Below are 20,788 nucleotides of genomic sequence, written 5' to 3' on the forward strand. Positions count from 1 at the left end.
ATCATTTTGACTGTAATTTTTGCAAAATAAAATGGAGCCTAACTGATCAGGAGCTTAGCAACCACAATGTTTAAACATATCACGGCAAAGACAATCAGCTTTTTAAAAAGCTTTGGGTATTCAAAATCAACTTGGGCATATTTTCTAAATTCAGGCCGAGTGTTAAGGAAGTCAACACTCTGAATCAAGGTGTGGAGGTTCTTTTCTTTTAGTCAAAATTATGAAAAGTCAAAAATGACCAAAAGACTCTTAGAGGGATGCATAACATCTGAAATTACTAAGATATTGGTGCATAATCACAGAACCATCAAATGTTTTGGTTGAAAATGGTCAAAAGAGTCATAAGACTCGTGTTGAGGAACAAGAAGTCAAGAAGTTGAAGTGAATCAAGCATGAAGCAACCAGGAAGTCATTATCTCCCAGTCCTGTCGTATTCCAGAACTGCAACCTACCTGGAATAGCTAGAAGTACAAGATGTTCAGAGCTCAGAGACGTGGGCAAGGCAAGGAATCCTGAAACCCAACCATCACTGAACAAGACACATCAGATGACGGGTCTAAGCTGAGCCAAGAAATATCTGGAGACAGGTTTTTCAAAGGTTTTATAGATGAAATGAGAGTCCTTGACGGTCTTTCCAAGCTGGAATTCAAATGTCACTGGATACGATTCAAATTAGCTGGGTTTACCCATGCCACATACTGGGTTTATGTATGAGGTTGTGAAAAAAAATATGAGTATTGATGAGTACCAGAGATACTGTATGACTGGTAAAATCAAAACCCTCCCAAACAAATGCTTAGAACAACATCTATAGCAACATCTATATAGACTGGAGATATTCAGGGAAATGTTTACCTGAGGTGCAGCAGAAGGTTCAGGAATAGGGAGAGGAAAGGATTCTTCGCACACTGCCAGACTCCGCACCAGCTTTAGCCTGGTACTGGACTAATGGGGGGAAGGATTCAGGTAGGTGGGCACAGTTAGAAACCATGCACACACAAATGCATCAATATTGCGCATCGATGACGAACGATGGTCCACAGCTGCAAGCAAAACGCACTTTTCAGCGAGCGAATGTTTTGACTGATCTATGAGCTGCCAAAAATGAAAAAGAAAACTGAATTTCAAGGGAGAAATCAAAGTGGCGAGCTCAAAGAAGCGTCCAAACTAGTCTCCCTGTGCATCTCAACATATAGCTGTGCAAAGGATCTCCAGACATCTGCGGCAGCACACACAGACGTCTTGACAGGAAACAGGTGTACGGCTTCAAACGTGGAGAAAATGAACGCCATCCAAACGCACATGAGACAGGATGAAGCATCCTACAACATGCAGGGTTCAAGCGAGTCATACCTTGGAGTACTTCACAGGCTGTCCAGAGGTGAGAGATGGGGGGGAAGGGGGGAACAAGTGCACAGAAAACACACAATAAAACACAAACCACACAAAGTTTGAAGGCGAACGGAGGGGCTGCTACTTCAGGAAGTGAAGGATTTCTAAATTATACATGAATGCCCCAGATTTCCACAAAAAGGCTTTGAGTGACTTAAACAATTTAGACAGGCAAAAAACTAAGGGATGTAATGCTTTTTTCATGCCTCTGTCAAGAACAAAGACATTAAGAGCGCGAAAAAACTAAAGTGACACTTATCTGTGAAATTAAAAATTAAATTCTCTTTGAAATATTACATCTCTAAGTGCAAAAGAAAATCTGCCCCAAGATTTTAAAGCGACCAGATTCTGTGTCCGTACTGCCTGATGCTGCCACCACCATGTTTCATAATGGAGACGGCGTTCAAGGTGATGCGCTGTGTTTTTTTTGTTTGTTTTTTTCACTTGTTAGTTTTTCTAAAAGAAAGAAAATAAATGCACATTATGGCTGAGAAATCAATAATTGAAATAATTATCAACTCCTTTGCTGGGCCTTTAACTGGAGAATAAAGACCCAGGGTTTCCCCCAGTGTATTATGAGCCTGGCGGGCCACCAGGCTTTACTTGTGCTCCCACAAAGCTTAGCATTGCTTTTGTTTTTTTGTTTTTTAAGTCTTTTTAAAATGTTTGCATTTTTAAGACTTTATTAGTTAGTGTTCGGGTATTAATCTTCCAATCTTTCAATAACACATAATTATCAAGTGATATTTTCAAATTTCATGCCAACTTGAAACATTTTTTAACTCAAAAACACGACGGGGCGCTGGATGAACGACTGCCCTAGCACCCAAACACCGGGCTTTCCCAGGGAAACCTTGAAGGCCATTTGTGCCAGTTTTTTTTTTTATTAATCAGAATAATCGATAACTAAAATAATGGTCAGAGCCGTAATGCACATTTCCTCTTTCTTTGGCTGGTGAGGTAATATCTGAAGACACTAAACTCCCTTCAGGTGTTTGGCTGCAAGACATTTGGATCAGCGTTTGCGCTGCGAAGCGAGCGCTCCCATTCGGGATGAGATGCGACACAGGCCACCCATCGGCGTGCGAGACAGCTTTATGCGCTGCTGCCTCTCTGTGTGCGTCTCTGAGAAAACAGAAGGCAACTCAGCGGCACGCAGGAGAGTGGAAGGCAGAGAGAGGGCCTCTGCTTCCTAATCCCAACATGGATCTTTACACACACACTCCTCTGTCCTCCCACTTGTCCTCTAAAAAAAAAAAAAAAAAATCAAAAGGACAACCCCTCCTCCTCTCCATCGACGAGCTCGAGGGGCAAATAACACCTATAAAAAATTGAAATGGGCTGCTGTTCGCCTGTGACCTGCCGCGCCCCGCTCTATATCAGGTGATACGGATGCAGGGGAGCGGGCTGGGACTGTGAGCGCACCGATACACCGGCTAATTGAGCGGTGTGGGGCCGGAGGGGAATGAACAATGCCGGCAGGAGATAAAGGAATGGGGGGGTGGCGGGGGAAGAAGGAAAGGGCTGAAGTCAGCAAAAGTGGGGCGCCCGCCCGGCCACCTGCCCCGCCACGAAGGACGGAGCAGGAGAGCTTGGGGCAGATGGCGACAAAGTCATTCCGACGTACCTCCAGTGCTACCTTCCTACAACCGTCTCCTTGTTTGAATTGCTCCTATATTTCTCCCACTGTGAAAGCCTGAGGTGGTTAAACCGACGCAGCTGTGCAAAGAAACGGGAACTGGTTCACGAGCTGCTGGAGAGGTCGGACACGGGCAGACCGCTGGGGCTTCTTACGCTTTCTGTCAAGTTACATCCACAAACCAGCATAGTTGTAAAGTATGTGGTTAAAAAACAAAAGATGAATAAAAAGGAAGTGTGCTGGATATTTCAACACCTACAAACGGAGATTTTTTCCATTTTTCCCCAAATATTTTCAACTGGACAATTACAATATATATATACAATATATATTAAGGCTGCACCCATATAAAAATGTGATATTGTGATGGCTGATATGCAATATTGTATATATTTCAGCACTATTTTGACACTTTGGGAAAAAAATAAACAGACTACAAAATATAAAGTGTGCTATATTATTATTATTATTCACTTATTTGAGTTCATCTATCACATAAAAACAGCCAAAAAATACATCCCAGTTTATGGTTTTAATGCTATAAAATGTGAATGTTTGGACTTCCTTGCTAGAAAACGACTAGTTAATCCTGCCACCTCTGCGACATTTCCCTGCACTTAATCAAATTAACTGGAAAATGAACAATTTCCCCCACTTTAACATCCTAGCTTTGTTTTGCCATAATACTACCGATGCCTTTTCGCCTTCCTCCTGTAATCCCCCTCCCCGCCTCACAACCTCTCCGCCCATCTGCCTTCCCCTCCGCTCTCTCCTGCTGCTCCCCCACATGCTGGTGTCATTCTGTTCCTCAGGGTTACAAAGAAGCAGGAAGTTGGTAGATAAGCCAGGATTTCAGCTCCCGATTATCTGCCTGCCTGACTCTCTCTCGCTCTCCCCGCCGTCTCCAACCACAAGGCCAGATTGGCCTGAATCCTATTTTTAGGCTGTAGCCAGAGATTGTTTTTGCCTTTAGTGGATTTTGGCTCTTTGAAAACACTTAAGAGGGATTTCACGTTGTTTTACAGGGGGATTTTTTTGTGTCGGGGAGGGGATTTAGTTGTCTAATTCAGTCGGCTCCGGTTTTAATTTGGGAAATCAAATTAACAAGTGCAAATTTCATGAAGTCCCAGTGCACAGTGTTCCAGTGACATACACCTAATTAATTAGCAGTTTTACTGAAAGTGATCTCAGCTGTCCTGAATCCCCAATAGATCATTCCTTTAGTGTCCTGATCTTTCACAATTGATTCGCAGCAGGCGCACGTCATTGAATGTCACCGACTGACCTTAGCAGTTAAGAAAGGCAGAGTCGAGGCCCTCGTTATTATCTCAGATTGTCAAAGATTACAATTTTCAGAAATTATTATTTTTTTTCCCCCCCCACTTTCTTCGCCGGGGAAAAGCTTGAATGCCGCAGGTGACAGGAGATCCCCCCGGGCGGTGAGGGGGGAAGTGGAGGGTTTTGACGTTGACAGCTCCTGAGTTTTCATGGAAATGAGCGCGGAGAAGGAGTCAAAATGTTTGCCGAGGCTGTCATGTGTCCCGGCTGCTGGGAGACTCTCTCAAAGTGACACCTGCTTTCACAGTAGTGCTCAATCATGTCATGTACGAAGGCGCCGGCCACCGTGCTTTCCCGGCGCCTCGCTCGGCTCCAGCGTAGCTCATTACCTGAATGTCCTTCTTGTTGTTGCCGCCATGTTCTTCCTTGCTGCCATGGCTCTGGTCGCGGACCTCGGGCTTGGCGGTGTTGTCTCTGGCGGGTGACGCGGCGTCCTCAGGAACCTTCATCGTTTCAGCATCCGCGATATCGGACATTCTCATCGCAAAGTCTTACTGGGAGATGCTGGCGAATACTGGGAACCTAGGAGACGGGAACAAGATGCTGTTAAAGGTAGTTTCCCCTTGAACCGGTAATATTTGTTTAAGTTAATTGTTGTTAGCACAGAACAGTGTACGCTCGGGTTTGCCAACCTTCAATCTGATGAACAAAAATGTTTTTAAAATGCAGTGAACTCTCTAACGGAGATGCACCGATCAGGTGGACCGACCAGCCGATTCCAGTTTTGGTTGGTTCAGAAACGCATTCAGACTCTTGTGTTTCATTTCTACAATTAAAAACAACAACAAATCCAACATCTAAGTGATCGATAGTACAAAAAATAGGCAATTATTTCAACATTTAAACTTCATCAGCGAGAGCTGAGAAGGAAAATATTTTGATTATTGTCCACCTGACCGGTGCAGCATTCATCTTTTGCTGAACCAACTTTTCTTTTATTGTTTACAGTGAGCGATCTCAATTACAAAGAAACTCAGGAAATACTAAATGCTTGTATAAATAATGAAAAAAAAAAAAAAAAAAAAACGGCACTATTTTTCTTCATCAAAATGGAAATTACTGAGAAATGTAACTTTTAATCTTTTATCATGAAATGTATCCAAACTGGCTGGTCCCATTTTATCCACTTATCACACTTCAACATGTTTTGCTTCGAGTTAAGTGAAATTGAGATAAAAGTACGAGACATCTGATGCATAAATAGGGATAATTTTGTTATTCCATTAATTTTATTTTTGCCAACGAACCTGTAGCCAAAGTTTTTTATTTTTTTTAAACTGTCAATTTGTTACAGTTCACTAAAAGAAAAATCTGAAATTCACACTTCCGCATCAGCTGGTAAAAACCGAATCGGTGCAAGTTTCCCCTCAGCATTAGGCTCTGTAGAAAGAAAATGTGTCAATTAATTTGATGCCATAGCGGCAGACTATGAAGTGATAAATTAAATTATTCATATGAAATCAGCCCCACAGTGGAAACATCTGTTCTCCGTCGGTCCACATGTACTTATGGGTGTTTACTCTGCTGTTCTAGCAGCATCTAAAAAAAATAACAAAAAAAACAGAGCTGCAGTTCTGCAGGAGTAATCGCTCTGTTAAACACATCTCTGCCACACAAGAGGCTTTTGATTTGACCTCCAGCTTGAGTTTTCATTGCTGGATTAACAAAAGTGTTACCGGTGTTATTAATGGTTTTCCCCCTGAATGGAATCCAGACTAAATTAGCGATGCCTGCTTTTGACAAGCAAGAAAGTTTCTAACAACAAGGTCGCCGCTGCAGAGGCAAGAACAAAGAAGAGGGAGGCCGCTGATGTCACCAGCACAGTCTGTGGTCATCAGTCACTACTTATTCTTCACAGGCTCACGGCTTTGCAGCTGTTCAGCTTCAGACAATGGACATGACTGGACGACACGCCGCAGGCGGACAGTTTCCCTGTGTGAGAAAATTGATTTGGATGCTGGTGTGTTAGCGAGGCATTTAGAAATCAGCTCTTTTGAAAAGGTTTTTCCTGGAGTTTTACAAAGCAAAAATGGCTCTAAGTAGTTACAGTTTTCAAAATCTTGTTGAGAAGACAAAAAAAATTAAAAATACCGAAGCGATAAGAATTTTCTATGGAAAATAAAAGGAGCGCCACCAAGCAGTCTTAGCTAGGTTTGAGGGAACCGACCGCAGCCTGGTTGAATAAATATATAGACCAACATATTTCAGGACACTAGCCTATTATTGCTTTAAAACAGGGGTCCCCAAACTACGGCCCGCGGGCCAGATCCGGCCCGCCTCCACATTTGGTCCGGCCCCCTGAACAATACCAGAGAGCATTCAGATTTTTTTTCATTTATTGTATTTTCTGGATTATATGTGGATTTTTCTTCAACCACCAGGGGGCTCTTGAGCAGGAAGTGTGTCCTGTAAACTGTGGGCAGCATTGCTGCCATCTGTTGGACTTTTAGGGAACTGCTTGACTTTTATGTTATTTAATCAGTACGGTTGTTTGCTAGCGGTAGAGCAGATGAACACGTGTCTGTTATGAACGCCGCATTCCAGGTCGAATTCTTCGAAGCAATGCCTGTAAGTAAGTAGCAGCTTATACTTCAAAACGAGCCTTTATGTTAACATGAGAAATTAATATGTTAAAGTTACATTCCCTCAGTGGAATATATAACTAGTCAGTCCCAGTGACCGTTTCACTCATGGGTTTTGCCCATGTGCTTTCTGGGTAAAAATCAATCGGGAAACGCTCCCCCCCCCCCCATCAACAATCTCCGGCCCCCCACCAGAGAAGGGAAAAGTTATGTGGCCCTCACAGGAAAAAGTTTGGGGACCCCTGCTTTAAAACATATATAGCATTTTGTGTAATACGCACTTAAACAGGAATTACATTTAAACGCTTTTGTATTTTTGCATCATTGATTGTACCAAACCAAAAAAAAATAAAATAAAATCCATCTTCTGAATAGTAATAAGTAAACTAATTACTTAAATATATATATATATATATATATATATATATATATATATATATATATATATATATATATATATATATGTTCTTGCTAATACCATTAGCATTAAAACGAATAAAAGGAAAATATTAAATTGATAAATTAAAGCTTCTAATGCTACCATTCCTGCCACAACGCCTAGCAACAACTGCAACAAGAAAAATAATAATTGTATGTTTTTGTTTTACTTTTATGTAAAAATTTCCCCTAGCTCATCATATCTTCTAAATGTACTGCTAATATTGTCTGTCATAGCAATTAGGAAGTACTTAAATAATTTCAAACTTGTATTCTCATTTTACAATCCAAATAGGACAGATTATAAAAACAGTCAGCTGCTCTGATATTTCGCCAGTAGAAGACGACACATTAAACGTCGAGCTTTAAACTCAGCAGGGTTTCCAATAAGAACAACATGGCCGCCGATTAGCCAGCAGAAAACGCCTTGTGCCGTTCTTGGACTCGCATTCGACGCCTCCGTGCAACGCCACGACCTTCCCCTTTTGTTGAAGTCCTGGTGTGAGCTCATCCTGCTGATCTGCTCTTTTAGCGCCGGCCCCATGCAGGGGAGAACATACACACAGATGCACAAAAGGGGAGGGCAGACATCTGGTACATGAGAGCTATGATTAATAGGTTAATTAGAAATGGTGCACTTCAGAGTCACTTTGCACATTAGAACCCAATTCACACATGAAAGCGCTTACGTTGCGCTTTGATGCGTACGTGATCCTGCTGAGTGTGTGTGTCATCCGGCCTTCAACCAATCAGAAGGACCCTTAACCCATTTGGGTGTCACTGATCAGAGTCATTTCCCTATCTGATGGCTAAGCAGCAAAGCGGCTGGATAGGACTTGATTGTTTTATCTCTTCCCCTCCCAAAAGAGCTGAGCTGGCGAGTGGGACTGCCCGCCTTCACAGAGGCGGTATCCAATTCCTCTATGTCAGTGTAATTGACTTCTTCCGACGGCTCTCTGGAGCGCCTTTGCCAGCGCGCGCGCAATGCTAACCCGGCGCCACCAGAGGCTAAGAGGTTAGCTGAAATTTGCCGCGGCACTCCAGAGTCAGATGTTGAAATTCAATGACCTGTCAGAGGTTTTGACAAAAGCAGCGCCGGCTTGCTGCTTTACATTATTTTTACATTCTGAAGAAAGAAACAAAACAAAAAAAAAAAAAACAGCTTAATACTCTAGAGTGTGGCGCGCGTCACTGAATATTTAGAGTCCGCCGTTGACACTTTGATGAGTGAAGTCTCTGGAGTTGAAGATTTGCAACACTGGACAGATATTTTCGAGAGCAGGGCTCGTGATGGATTGCCATTTTGTCCCTCGCCGAATACTTCATTCCTCCAAACGCGTTTTATCAGGGGAGAAGAGAATTACACTAAATTTGGCTTCAGGTGTTTGATGTATTCGCATTTCGCCGTCTCGTCTCTCCCGGCTGCGGTAATTGCGGCGCAGGCCTGTTTAGAATCCCTGATGTTCTGACTGCATAAGTAATATGGATCATTATCTTGTCCGCGGCGTTGCATTAAGGAATTTAGCGAGCGGCGAGCTGATCTCTCATGAGTGAGGACTGAAAGGAGACTTCGCCATGATTTCTTTTAAACATGAAAGTATACACATTTATGGTCTCCTGCAGCTCTGTAATGATGCATTATGGATGATGAAGCCACTGCCTGTGTGGATCATTCTTAGATTTGAGCCAATCGAGTGTGTCAGAGTACATGATGTGCTTGATCTGAAGTAGTTTGATTCGTCATACTTACCTTAGAACACTTTATATAGTCAACCGCCTGCCATTTTTTATTTGTCCTTTAGAAAGTGGAGAGTGCACTCAAGAATTGCATAACTGTCTGTTCTACTTTGCAATAGTTTTGGTGATATTTTACTTTTAAACCTCTGGACACGCAATGTTTGTCCTAAAACAAAACTTTTAGACACTTTTCCATGTGCAGACAAGCAGTGATGGGTTGGAACAATTTCATAAGGTCTGCGATCACGATTCAAAGCTGCAGTATGTAACTTTGTTTTGTTTTTTTTAGATATCTGCTCAAACTATCACAATTTCCTGACGGTGACAAAAAAACAACAGATCAGAAACAGGAGGAGGGTCTTAGCGCTGCCAATCAACCTCAGAAACAACTTATTGCTATAGGAAAAGTATTTTATCCATCATCACTGGTGGCCATGCTAACTAGCCTGAGTGCAGTAGAGTGTGATTCACAGCGCTAAGACCCGCCTCCTGGCTCTGATTGGTTGTTTCTGACAGAGCTGTGTTTTTCTGCAGATAGCAGTAGGACAACAAGATGGTAAAGGAGCACTGCAAGCTAAAAAAAAAAAAAAAAAAGGCTTCTTGTTTGTTTCTCATACGTAGATAAAAGTCCCATTTTTCATTTAGTAATTCTTTTAGTCACACCAACAGAGACAAGGTGCATAAAATAAGGCAGCAGCACTTTCTCAATTTGTTGTCGGGTGTTATTCATGTGATGAAATGATGAAGTGCTTTTACTGATTTGAGTGACTTCACATATTGCAGCATGCCAGAACCCCATCAGCCTTACATTTCTGCCATATTACATAAAAAGTTCTCCAATATCTGACTTGATGCGCTGCTGGAGTTTACATGAATGGTCTAAACTGCTGATGCAGAGGAGAAGGCAGCCTTCTTTTATAATTATTAATGTGAACAGTGTCTCAATAATTAAATGCCGTCACTCACACACAGTGATGATGACACTAATATGCGCATTTCATCTCAGATCACTGGTTTAACTCAAGCGCTCTGATCACAAACTGGTTGGTGGGAGTTGTTCGTGGTTTTAGGGAAATTAGATGAATTTGTTCAGGTTCTGAAGCAGCAGGCCAGCTAAGGACTATCACACTACTGCCACAGACAGAAACAGACTTCTGTGTTCATTTTGGTCAAAGTCTGATCAAGGCCGTCTCACTTTCCTATTGGTGAATCCTGATTACTGGCCTCAAATGATGCAAACGAGGCCTGAAGTGTTTTAGATGTCGATTAGGGTTTTTTTGCGACCTTCTTGATGGGCCTTTCGTGCGATTTTAGGACTAATTGTGGATAATTCTGTGGTTTTACAGACTCAGATGTCAGTTCTGGACAGTTCCTGAAATTCTTGAGAATATGGTAGTATCTGTGTTGCTTTTTCAGATCTTTTAGCCTACTTCATGTTGTCTTGCAGGTTCTTTTTAAGTGACTTTATTGGTTCTAAGGGGGAAGGCAGAATCAGTCGTGGGTGTGCCTCGTCAAACTGAACAAAAATGCTGTGACATTTACTTTCAAAGGTTGGTTTGGGTTAGCATTTCCCTCAAAAATAGCTTTTAGACATTTGAGTCAAAGTATGAAGATGAGCTTTCTTCTAAAAGTAAACTAATTTTAGGTCATCCTAACTAACTGACTGGTCTTGTATGAGTGAAATAAGGAGCACACCTACTTGTTGTGTAGCCAGTGGTGGATGCAGCTGTGGCCGAGCCTTCCGATGCCCTCCAAGACTTCTTTGCCCATGTCTGCTTCAGCTGCTCTGCACAGCGAGCGGGGCCTCCAACACCCTCATGACCCCTGCCGACCTGCAACCGAGAACGACGAGGGAGGGAACGGAGGGGTTAGTGTCGGGGTGGTGGAGTCAGAGGTCAGCCGCAGCGCTGTCACCGAGTTCAGGCGGACTGACAGTGGTCAGGGTGTCAGCAGCTCTGGAGGATTCGCGTGTCGGAGGCGGGAGGAAAAGGGAAAAGTGGTGGCGAGTGTTTATTTCTGGGCCTGTGCGTGCTGCCGCACCATAAATAATGGATGAGCACAGAGATTGGGGAGGCAACAGGAGAAGGCACCCCCTGCCAACCTTGGAAAAACCAAGCATGCAGACATTCAGAAAGCAATGGGTAAAGATAACATTACTGCCAGTGGGTGGCACATAAATTTCATTTTGTCTAGCAGACAATATCTTTTCCTTTTCACGTCCAACAATGCACTGGCAGAGGGAGGCAGACATCTGGGACCAACAGAATGAGTGGAGACACACCAATCAGGCTGTTCTGGACGATACGGATTTGTTGTAAGGAATAAAAGACGAAAGGAAAAACAATCTTCCAGGTTCTGTGATAGGAATTAAATTAAGATTCAAAAACGGAGGGTTTACTACATTTTTACCAGCAATCAATCTATTAAATACGTCTCTAAACTTTACTTGATTTTCATTGTTAAACTCAGAAAAACAGGACTGACGTAAACATCGTTTGCAAACAAAACAACAAGAATTTCATTAGACGCAATAAATGAACAGGAAACTTGTGCAGTTTCCACCTTTAGTCAATTGTCAAATACGTAATTTATTAACACTGCTCAACATTTGTGTTACAAAAGTTTGACGTTATGACTAGAAACGTACCAACCAATCAGCAGAGATCGGAATCTGCTAAGCCGTGATCAGTGACCCCTCCCACTTCTCCACCTCTCTCTCTCTATTGGTTAGGTGCATCAAAAACATAACCTACCATCATTCACAACCCAAACATAAACTAACATGAACGCTGAAGCAAAATTAATAAAAAAACTCAAGCATAAGGGACGTCCTTTAATGTGTAAATGGGAATAATCCGATTTAATATGAATGCACCGATCTGAAAATTACACCATCTGCATTGCTTTTCTGCTCTAACACTCCCATAATCCCGCACTGCATCGGCATCATGTGACTTAAACATGTGACCAACCCCCTTCCAACCCGAAACACCAACAGCAACAAGATAGAAGTAAACATTGGACACTAATATCCGCCCAGTTTTACTTATCGGACCGATAGTTATACGCTAAAAAATGATTCATATTGGCTCAGTTTTACTTACTTCTGATTAAAAGTGGTGGATCTGTCACAAACATCAGATTAAGGCTGAAACAAATCAAATCTATTTTATCGCCGTTTACAATACATCTTAATAGATCGTAGTCCAATAAACCCCAGAAGCGAATGATTGAATGAATTGCTCCAGCTCCCTACGTTTATGTTCTCCTTTCTTGGCCTCCGTCTCCGTGGCCGATCTCCATCTCGACATGTTCCTGATCTTTATGCAAACCCCCCTCCTCCCAAAACTACTCCAGAATAAAGAGCCCCACCCCCTTTATAGGTGCTCCGTTATTGGAAAGCACCTAGCACTTCCTAAAAACTACCTAGAGTGGGAAACTGTATGCACTCTTGCGTTGCAATGTGAAGTGATGTCAGCTGTGTCTGAAATGGAAATATGATGAAACCTTTTTTCCTGCGTTACTGCGCCGTCCTCCATCACTCAAGAGTGTGAAAGTCCTTCCGACAGCGGCGCGGTCAAGTCTGACTGCCGGCGCTCCAGGTTTTCTGAGCAGACGGTGCAGCCTAGGCTTAGCCGGATGGCTGCAGGACTTCACACTGAGCCTCTTTGTGTGTGTGTGTGTGTGTGTGTGTGGTTAATAATGCACCCCAATCCCCTTGTTTAAAAAAAAATGTTTTGACACACAAGACAAGGAAGCAGGGAAGCATCTCCCCCCTGTTTGACAGGAGATCAACAGCTCCCAACAAGCTCTCGTGCTGCAAAAGCCTCCTCACAATCTCACGCGGCGGTGAACTTGTAGCGGAGGCGCATTGCCTGCCACAGCGCCGTCTGGCATTGTGCTGGGGCTGACAGGGAGTGGCTCGTTGGTATTAAAATCACCGCAGAGTGCAGCGCCCTTAAAGAGGCACCGCTCAGTGTCACGCTGGCAGCTTCGCGCAACACCGAGATGCGTCAAAAACTCTGCCATCCAGTTAAACGCGCATTTGTGGCCGCATTGAAATGCAAATATGGACGATGCGGCCAATCTGGAAATGATTAATTGCGATCTGAAAGGAGAGAAATCATGCCCAAGGTGCGGTGGGTCTGGCCGCCGCGCAGCGTCGGGGTCAAATTTGGTTTGCAATTTGGTGAGAGTGCAGCCATCAGCCGAGCTAAATTAATCAAACACCAGGGCTCTACTGTTCAACAACAAAACTAGTGAGAAATTTCTCCATCACTCTGAAGAGCTCAAGAGCCTCTTGCACACTCCTCTACTTATTTTCCTTCCCCACTGCACATCTCTCTCTCTCCTCTAAGAGCTGACCTTTCCCTCCCACACCTCCGCTTCTCCCTGCTCTTTTCTGCTCAGCTATGCGTGGATCGGAGGCGATAACCAGCTCCGCTTGAGCTGGAGGACCCTCGATACCCTTCCTCTATCTGCCCTGGTTCTATTCTCAGCGGAGAGCGAAAAGGTGAGTTGATAAAAGAAAGAACAGGAGGGCAGAAAGGAGAGAGCCTTAACCTTTGTGAGCAAAACAGCCGGGCGTGATAAAGAGAGAGAGGAAAAAAAGGGAGGGAACGCTGGAAAATAACTCAACAGGAGGAGATTGATTCAGTAGATTGGTATGAGAAACAACAAGCGACTTTTTAAACAAACTTTATATTCAACCACCAGAAATCCAACAATTTTTTACATTTTTCATAAAGTGCCCCTTTAAAAGTACAGATGCACCAATCAGGAGTGCCTCTAGCTGATACTGATTTCAGGATTTCTTTGAGGTTTGATCAGCTGACTCTCAGGACTTTTTTGTAAAATAAATAGGAAAATATCCTTTGATAAAGGCAGCAGCTCTGAATAATAGAAAAAAAAAAGAAGTACATTAAACCAATTTAAGCCCCTACCCGTTTTCTGATTTCTATTTGACTCAAAAAGTTCAGAATACAAGTTTACTAACTCATTCATAAACAAAAAAAAAGGCGGATTTTCTTTGTTTTGATGCATTTAACCAAATATTCACCGATCAGAACAGCTCAAGTGAAAACTGACCAGCTCTGATCTGTGACCGCTTCACCGGGTGAATTTCAAAAACAACAACAAAAAAAATGATTTTCAGATTGACGTGGCTTCCTCAGATTGCATGACGCGGACCAAGACTAATAAAATCAGGGCTCAAATAAACAGTTAATTAGCTTCCTAATGCTGGTTCGCAGACGTGGCGCTGCAATAAAATTGATTTCGGCGTTTTGCCTAACTGAGTAACTAATCTCCCATTTTCCGACCATTTCTGCTAATTGCAACGCAAAGGGAAAGCGCCAACTGGGGAGAAACGATTAGGATAGAGCCGGAGAAATGATATCACTTTCATACTCGGCTCTCTTCAGTTTCAGAGCGACTCAGGCAAAGGGAAACTTGCTCGTAATAGGGGGACGGGGGGAAATGGGCACAAATGAGCCCCTAATTGTGCTGCTCGCTCTGCCTTCAGGTTGCATCTTGCAGCAGAGGTGCAGGCAGCCCTAATAAATTAAATCCACAGCAGAGCATGTAGGTAATCCATTATCTATCCCATAACAGAGCTTCCAGGGAATATCAATCTGGGCAATTAGAGCAGAAACAATAAACAGAAAAAAAAAAAAAAAAAACCCTGACATGCAAGTCTAGCAGTTTTTAACCCCACAGAGCTCTTCGGAGATGAGAAGAGAGAGTCATTAAAAGTCAATTTGCAGACAACACCTGCAGAACAAACATGGGAAAACCAGGAGAGACACGAGGATGAGCTTGGCTGCGGAACAATGCAGAGCGAAGCCTCTTATTTGCTGATCTTGGTTAATTATCCTGCTAATGGAAAGCAGATGCACCCGCTTGCAAACTAGCCAAGAGATTTCAACACGCCAGAGTGAATAAAAAAAACAAAACAAAACACCACACCAATGCTTCACTCATTGCACAAACCAGCAACTTATACAGCCGATGGAAATCAATTTTTGGCAAAAACTTGGAAGTTGGCGAGAAGAAGGATGACACAGAAATGTTTGCGTCAAGTAAAGCATGCAAAGTCAATATCTGAGCCTGGCAGGTCATACCTGCGTGCCCGGCAGCTCTGCCCTCCATCCCGTCTGCCGTGCAACCGTTTAGTTTCCATCGTACGGGAGGCGCAATCTGCTGGAGAGGAGGCTGGAGTCGCCTCCCAGCCGCCTGCTGCCTCCTGCACTCCTGCTCGACTGAGTGCGAGTGGAAGACGGAGGAGAGGAGAGTGTAGTGGGAGACGACGAGGGGAGGAGTGGGTGTCACAAAGAGAGAGAGAGCAGGGAGGGATGGAGGGAGGGAGGAAGAGCACAAGTCTACCTGCCACAACCCATCAAGCCAGCCAGCCTTGGAGACAGAGCCAAATCAACAGCTGGCCCGTGTGATGTCAGAGCGCCAGCAGCCAGTCGCTGTAGCCGAGGGCCGGCCGGCGATACGGAGCGCCGACTGAACCAAAGTCGCTAGCTAAATGGGGCTCTTCATTAGCTACTCTGCTTTAAGATGGGGGTGGGAGGCAGAGAGAGGAGGTGGAGGCAAGGCCAGCCGGGGACATGGGATGGATTGAAGGAGAATGAGAGGAAGAAGAGGGGAGAAACCGTCAGGGTGGGAGGAGAGTGAGGCAGGCGGAGAAAAAGAGGCAACGAGAAAGCAAAAAGGACAAGGAGATGTAGCGAGCCAGCTAGGTGCGCCACGACCAGGTGGAGAGTCGATGGGGAGGCGTTGGCTGCTGCGCGGCCGAGCTGTTCCGTGGGCTACCTTCCCATTAAAGCTGGCACCCTGCTTTTCCACACTCAGACAGCCAACACCTGAAATGCAACACCCCCGCATTTCCTCTAAATCTACATTTAAATATAGCAGAAATTAAAAGAAAGCCGATTGCTTAATTTGTGGGAAAGAGCTAATGTGCGCAGTGGCAACGCAGCTCCGCTTCCCAAAGCGCTCTCGTCGGCGACTTACTGACAAGCTGTCAAAAGACGCAGCGAGTCACAAACAGGTCCAAGTCTAGACTGCCGTGATGTGATTGTTTTCGTCCCTTTCAGCCGCGCCGACTTTAACGGCGAAACACAGTGGGCGGAAAAAGTTCCTGCTGTCACTTAGCAACCGACATCCAGGCTGCGACAAACGATCCGATCCAACCCTGCCTCGTAATTGTACCTTTCGTTATGCCAGGTCTCGGAAGAATTTATTATTGGGCTTTCTTAATCCTGTGAAAAGGTCAGCAATTGGACAAACAATTTATGGACAGGCGGATGAATTATTTAATGGGCCTAGCTCCCCTCACACAACCAAATATTAGAGCCAGGAGATATCCCCCCCCTTCCTCCAAGGGAGGCGATGAATAATTTAGTCATCAGGGGCCACATCTTTGGTGAAAGCTATTACACGGCAACCTCAACCTCAATATGTGATAATGTCATCGGCGGTAAATTCGCTCTAACCTGCGGAATGAGTGGTCAACCGAGCCGCGGCCGCGGGGCAAAACTGTTGGGGCAAGCGATTATTAGCATTTATTTCAAGCTTTAGCAGGGGCTGTTCTACAGATTACACGCAATCACAAGAGGCCATTTGAGCAATGATTTAGCACATTTTAATAGTGCACTCAAAATGGGTGGAATAATTGCTTATATTGATGCCACTTGTTGTAAAATATCTTCAGTGAATGCTATATACAGTGCTGGTGGTGCAATAAAAAATGATCCCATCATGACGCTTAGCCTCATTGGTGACAACTCTTGGGCTCTTATAGCCGTCTCTGTCAATTTCTGCAAACTCAATGAGGCAATAATTATCAGGGTTGGTGCATCTGCTTGATAGCAATTATAGCTTCCTTTTTAAGCAAGTATAAATTTGGGTTATGGGATTTTTGATTTATGGCCCATGAAGAGGATAAAGATTCACTTTAAGCCACCTTTTACCGGCCAACATTAAGATGATGTCCGTAATGAAGCTGTACTAATGTGTCTTTTATTTTTTAAGACTTACAGATACAACTAACTCCCCAAACTCTGGTTCACTTCTAAATTCAAATATCCTATAGGTCTGTGGTTGCAAGGGTTCCCTCAGAAAACTTGCTAAGCTTGGTGGTCAGGTGCTAGGACAGTCATTCATCCAGCATTCCGTCATGTTAAAATGTTAAAAAATGAGTTAAAAAATGACAGGAAATTTGAAAATATCACTTGATAATTATGTGCTATTGGAAGATAAACAATGCTAAGCCTGGTTCCCTGCCAGGCTTATAATACACTGGGGGAAACCAAAGGTTGCTATTCAGGTGCTATTCCCGAAAATAATAACAACAGATAAGCAATAGTAATGGTTTTTATGCTTTTACAAAAAAAAAACTAGAATCTTTGTTCATAATTTGAGAATCTCTGGTTCTAAAAGGTTATGGTTTCTAAGAATAGTTCAGCAACACTCCTCTCTAAACTGTTGCTGCACACTATCAGTCAGATGGCTGAAAGAAGGAACTAAAAATTGACTGGTTGCAACTCTAAAATGGTTAATTCTGCAATATTTTACGTGTTCAAACCAAAACAACAAAGACCACCATTACAGTACCACACACAAAACTTAATATTTAATACAGAAAATCATTTTTGTTTGTTATTTTTACTGGCCAATGCCTACACCCCTATCCGTTTATTTGTATTTGGTAGTTCTTCTAGGCTATATTTCTGATTCCTTAACAAGTTGTTAATGCTCACTTTCTAATTAAGTAGTCAATTACTGCCGTTATGCTACACATAGAGGCTGATCCAAAACAGCAATTTCAACACCACCAACCTCCATTAAATCCCACGACAATTTAATTTTCTCTCTGTCCTGAACAAGTTAAAAGAAACACAGATTTGTATGAGGTTTTCGTTCCTTATATAGGTGTGTGACAACATTTCGGGGAACGTAGCATCTGTCCAAGCAGCTAAAAAGGTTAAGTACAGCCATATTTCTGAAACGGACTCAAACAGCAATGCAGCAACTAAGGTGGGAGACAGAGTCGAAGCAGGCCTAAAAGTTGCTGAAATATAATATATTATTTCATAACTGCTGTTTGGTTTTCCAGAAGGAATGCCGATATAGTTTATCACCGTTTTGGACACGTGTGCAATTTTAGTTTCGAGGTGTTTCTTTCATACACAGCGTGCACCATTTTGGCGTTGTGTCGGGGCTAAGCTAACGATCCTTACCTGGCACCGCGGCGTGCTAACGGCCAAACACCGGCGCCTTGAGCTGTCACACAGCACACACTAGACCTGCTTCTTGCTAACTAGCTCCGGTTTCAGGACTTTATAATGATATAAAGATATCATTATTAACAACTAAAGTGTGTGGCAGGATGCTGTAGGTATCTTTTAACGTTGCCTTACCCGCTTTGGTTTACACTCGGTGAAGCAGCCGTTGTTCCCTACCGATGGTGAAGTAGCTACTGTTTGTGGCGGAGTAAAGGAGGATCCAGCGGCCAGCAAGCTGCTTGTGCGTCAGTTCCTCACGCTGCACACGCACGGTGTTCAAAATATGTCACGTCTTGTCGTAAAACAAGTTTTTCTTTTTTTTTCTTCTTCTCACTTACAGTATGGTAGCAAGCGTGGAGTGGACGTATCTTTTTTTTTTTTTTTTAAATACCGTCACTTGTTTCGCATTTTTTTAAAAAGTGAATGGAAGTTGCTTACAGTTTTCAGTTGAGCTGTGTCGTAAGAAGATACTTTACGACGGCAGTGACGTAGACGGAGTGTGAGTTGAAGCTACAGCGAAACTGTTTTGCTTGAGTCCACACTGCAGCGTTTTATTTTAGTATTTAATCGAGAAAGCCAATAATGTTGTCTTCAGCCTGGTAAGTTATGTAATCGAAAAGTTGCTTGTAAGCCACTCTTTAGAAATCTTTTAGAGCTCGGCTTGTCTTGCAGAACTGAATATATGTAAACAAAATTATGCTGTATTCTTTACAAAATCTGTAACTGTAAAAAGAAATTATTGCGTGGCTTCTAAGTTGGTATTTTATTTATTATGCATTTATTAACGTTAACAAACCACAGTTCATGCTCAGACTCTTTGCATAGAACGCAGGGTGGTTCTCAATCGTGGGGTCGGATGCCCCTTTTGAGTCGTGAAAAATCAGCTGCTGGGTCCTGAAGTGGTATATTGACCTTTTTTTAATTACAGACCCAATTTCAATATGTAGATCGGATTTTGGCCTGTGCATTTTGTCTAAATCCTGATCACATTTGACATGACTCAACAGTAAAAAGAATAGTTTAGATTTTGTTTGAAGTGAGATTTATGTTAGTTTCTGCAGTAGCCCAATCCTGAAATTATTATAATATAAATTAGTCAGAAATTTATTGTAAATATTGTAATAATTGAAGATTTGTATTTAGATTGTATTTAGAAATACTTGCTACAAAGTCTTTAGCTGTGCCTAAGAATAACAATTTGATTTAAGTTCACATCAAAACCTGGTAGTGAAATCATACTCAGCGATACCAAAATGTGATTAATCAGATTTAATATCTGATGTAACAAGATATTAAATCTCATCTGTTAGTTACACGTTAGTTTGGAAATATTTTTTTTTCCATCTTTAATAAATGAAATTATGATTTAAAAACTGCATTATGTAATTACTCAGGTTAACTTTGTCTGACATTGAAATTAGTCTGCTTGTGTTTTCTAGAGTTTAAATCTACTGCCAGTAATGGATGAGAGTGACCCACAGAAATCTGACTGTGACACAAGATGGCCGCAGCAACTGTCAGGACTTCCTCCCAAGCTTCTGCAGCGCCTGATGCCTTTTCAAAGGGAGGGAGTGGAGTTCGCTTTGTCTAAGAACGGACGGTGAGCGACTTCATCCTCTGGATTTTTCAGGACAGCTAGTTAGGGAGCTGTACATAATGCTCGGACGAGTCCTCACTTTGTTTGCAAAACGAGCCTCGGCGTTCAGGTTCTCAGTGTTTTCCTGCGTTCAGCATAAGCTGCACTACCACAGCAGGACTTGTTCATTTCATCCTCCGCTCCAGTTGGGCGGAGGGTCAACCTACACGGAGCAAATCCGAGGGATGCTGCTGGCGCTGAGCAGCCGTATTGATTTAGGAACACTGGAAGGCTGCGCTTTCTGGCACGGACAGGTCAGGGGTCAATTTGCTCTCTCTGCACAGTGCAGAGTGCTACCTTGTTCGATTGACATTAGCGTGACTGCAGGGAACAAATAGATATTGTCTTAGAAGGCACAGTGCTTCGTCTAAACATAATTAATGATTAGACGATGGTAACCGACATTAATCTGCATTAAAAATAGCTTTTTCAACATTTGTTTTTGAGGTGTGCTGCATCAAAAAAAGCTGAACTGATTGATTTTAACTAGAATGACAGCAATTAAGTTAATAACAGAAGTGTGACCGCTTCATTATCTTCATACAGAGGTGACAACTAAAGCTGATGATCAGCAGAATTTCTTGCAGAAAGAGCATATTTATACCGAACCGACAACAATTTAGTGGATCTGTAAACTTGCTGGGTTTTTAAGAAGGGAGGGGTTAGAAGATTTCTTGAAAATACAGGATATCGCCACCTGAAATGAAGGTACAGTAGACATGACAAGCTGACA

At 42.9% G+C, this 20,788-nt stretch overlaps 2 protein-coding genes across 7 annotated transcripts in view; one reads left to right on the forward strand and one right to left on the reverse strand.

Annotated features, from left to right (window-relative positions):
• LOC106914654 (R3H domain-containing protein 1-like) overlaps positions 1-18,711 on the reverse strand; it is a 41,832-nt gene extending 23,121 nt beyond the window's left edge. For all 6 annotated transcript variants that reach the window (XR_015765537.1, XM_088013472.1, XM_088013473.1 and 3 more), the window contains exons 1-3: positions 18,555-18,711; positions 10,826-10,958; positions 4,699-4,891 (exon numbers count right to left, since the gene is read on the reverse strand). Coding sequence is in view for 5 of the 6 variants with exons in the window: in XM_088013472.1 (XP_087869598.1) it covers positions 4,699-4,851 (153 nt within the window). In the remaining variant the exon portion in view is untranslated. The remainder of the gene's footprint in view (positions 1-4,698; positions 4,892-10,825; positions 10,959-18,554) is intronic.
• Positions 18,712-18,883: 172 nt separating this feature from the next.
• zranb3 (zinc finger, RAN-binding domain containing 3) overlaps positions 18,884-20,788 on the forward strand; it is a 77,649-nt gene continuing 75,744 nt past the window's right edge. Inside the window, exons 1-2 of the mRNA XM_088013461.1 lie at positions 18,884-19,018; positions 19,859-20,019. Of these exons, the coding sequence (XP_087869587.1) occupies positions 19,880-20,019 (140 nt within the window). The 5' untranslated portion in view covers positions 18,884-19,018; positions 19,859-19,879. The remainder of the gene's footprint in view (positions 19,019-19,858; positions 20,020-20,788) is intronic.

The sequence above is a fragment of the Poecilia mexicana genome, unplaced genomic scaffold (genome assembly GCF_051168715.1).
Source record: "Poecilia mexicana isolate PSO_F unplaced genomic scaffold, ASM5116871v1 scaffold_2, whole genome shotgun sequence".
In the NCBI taxonomy this organism is placed as follows: domain Eukaryota; kingdom Metazoa; phylum Chordata; class Actinopteri; order Cyprinodontiformes; family Poeciliidae; genus Poecilia; species Poecilia mexicana.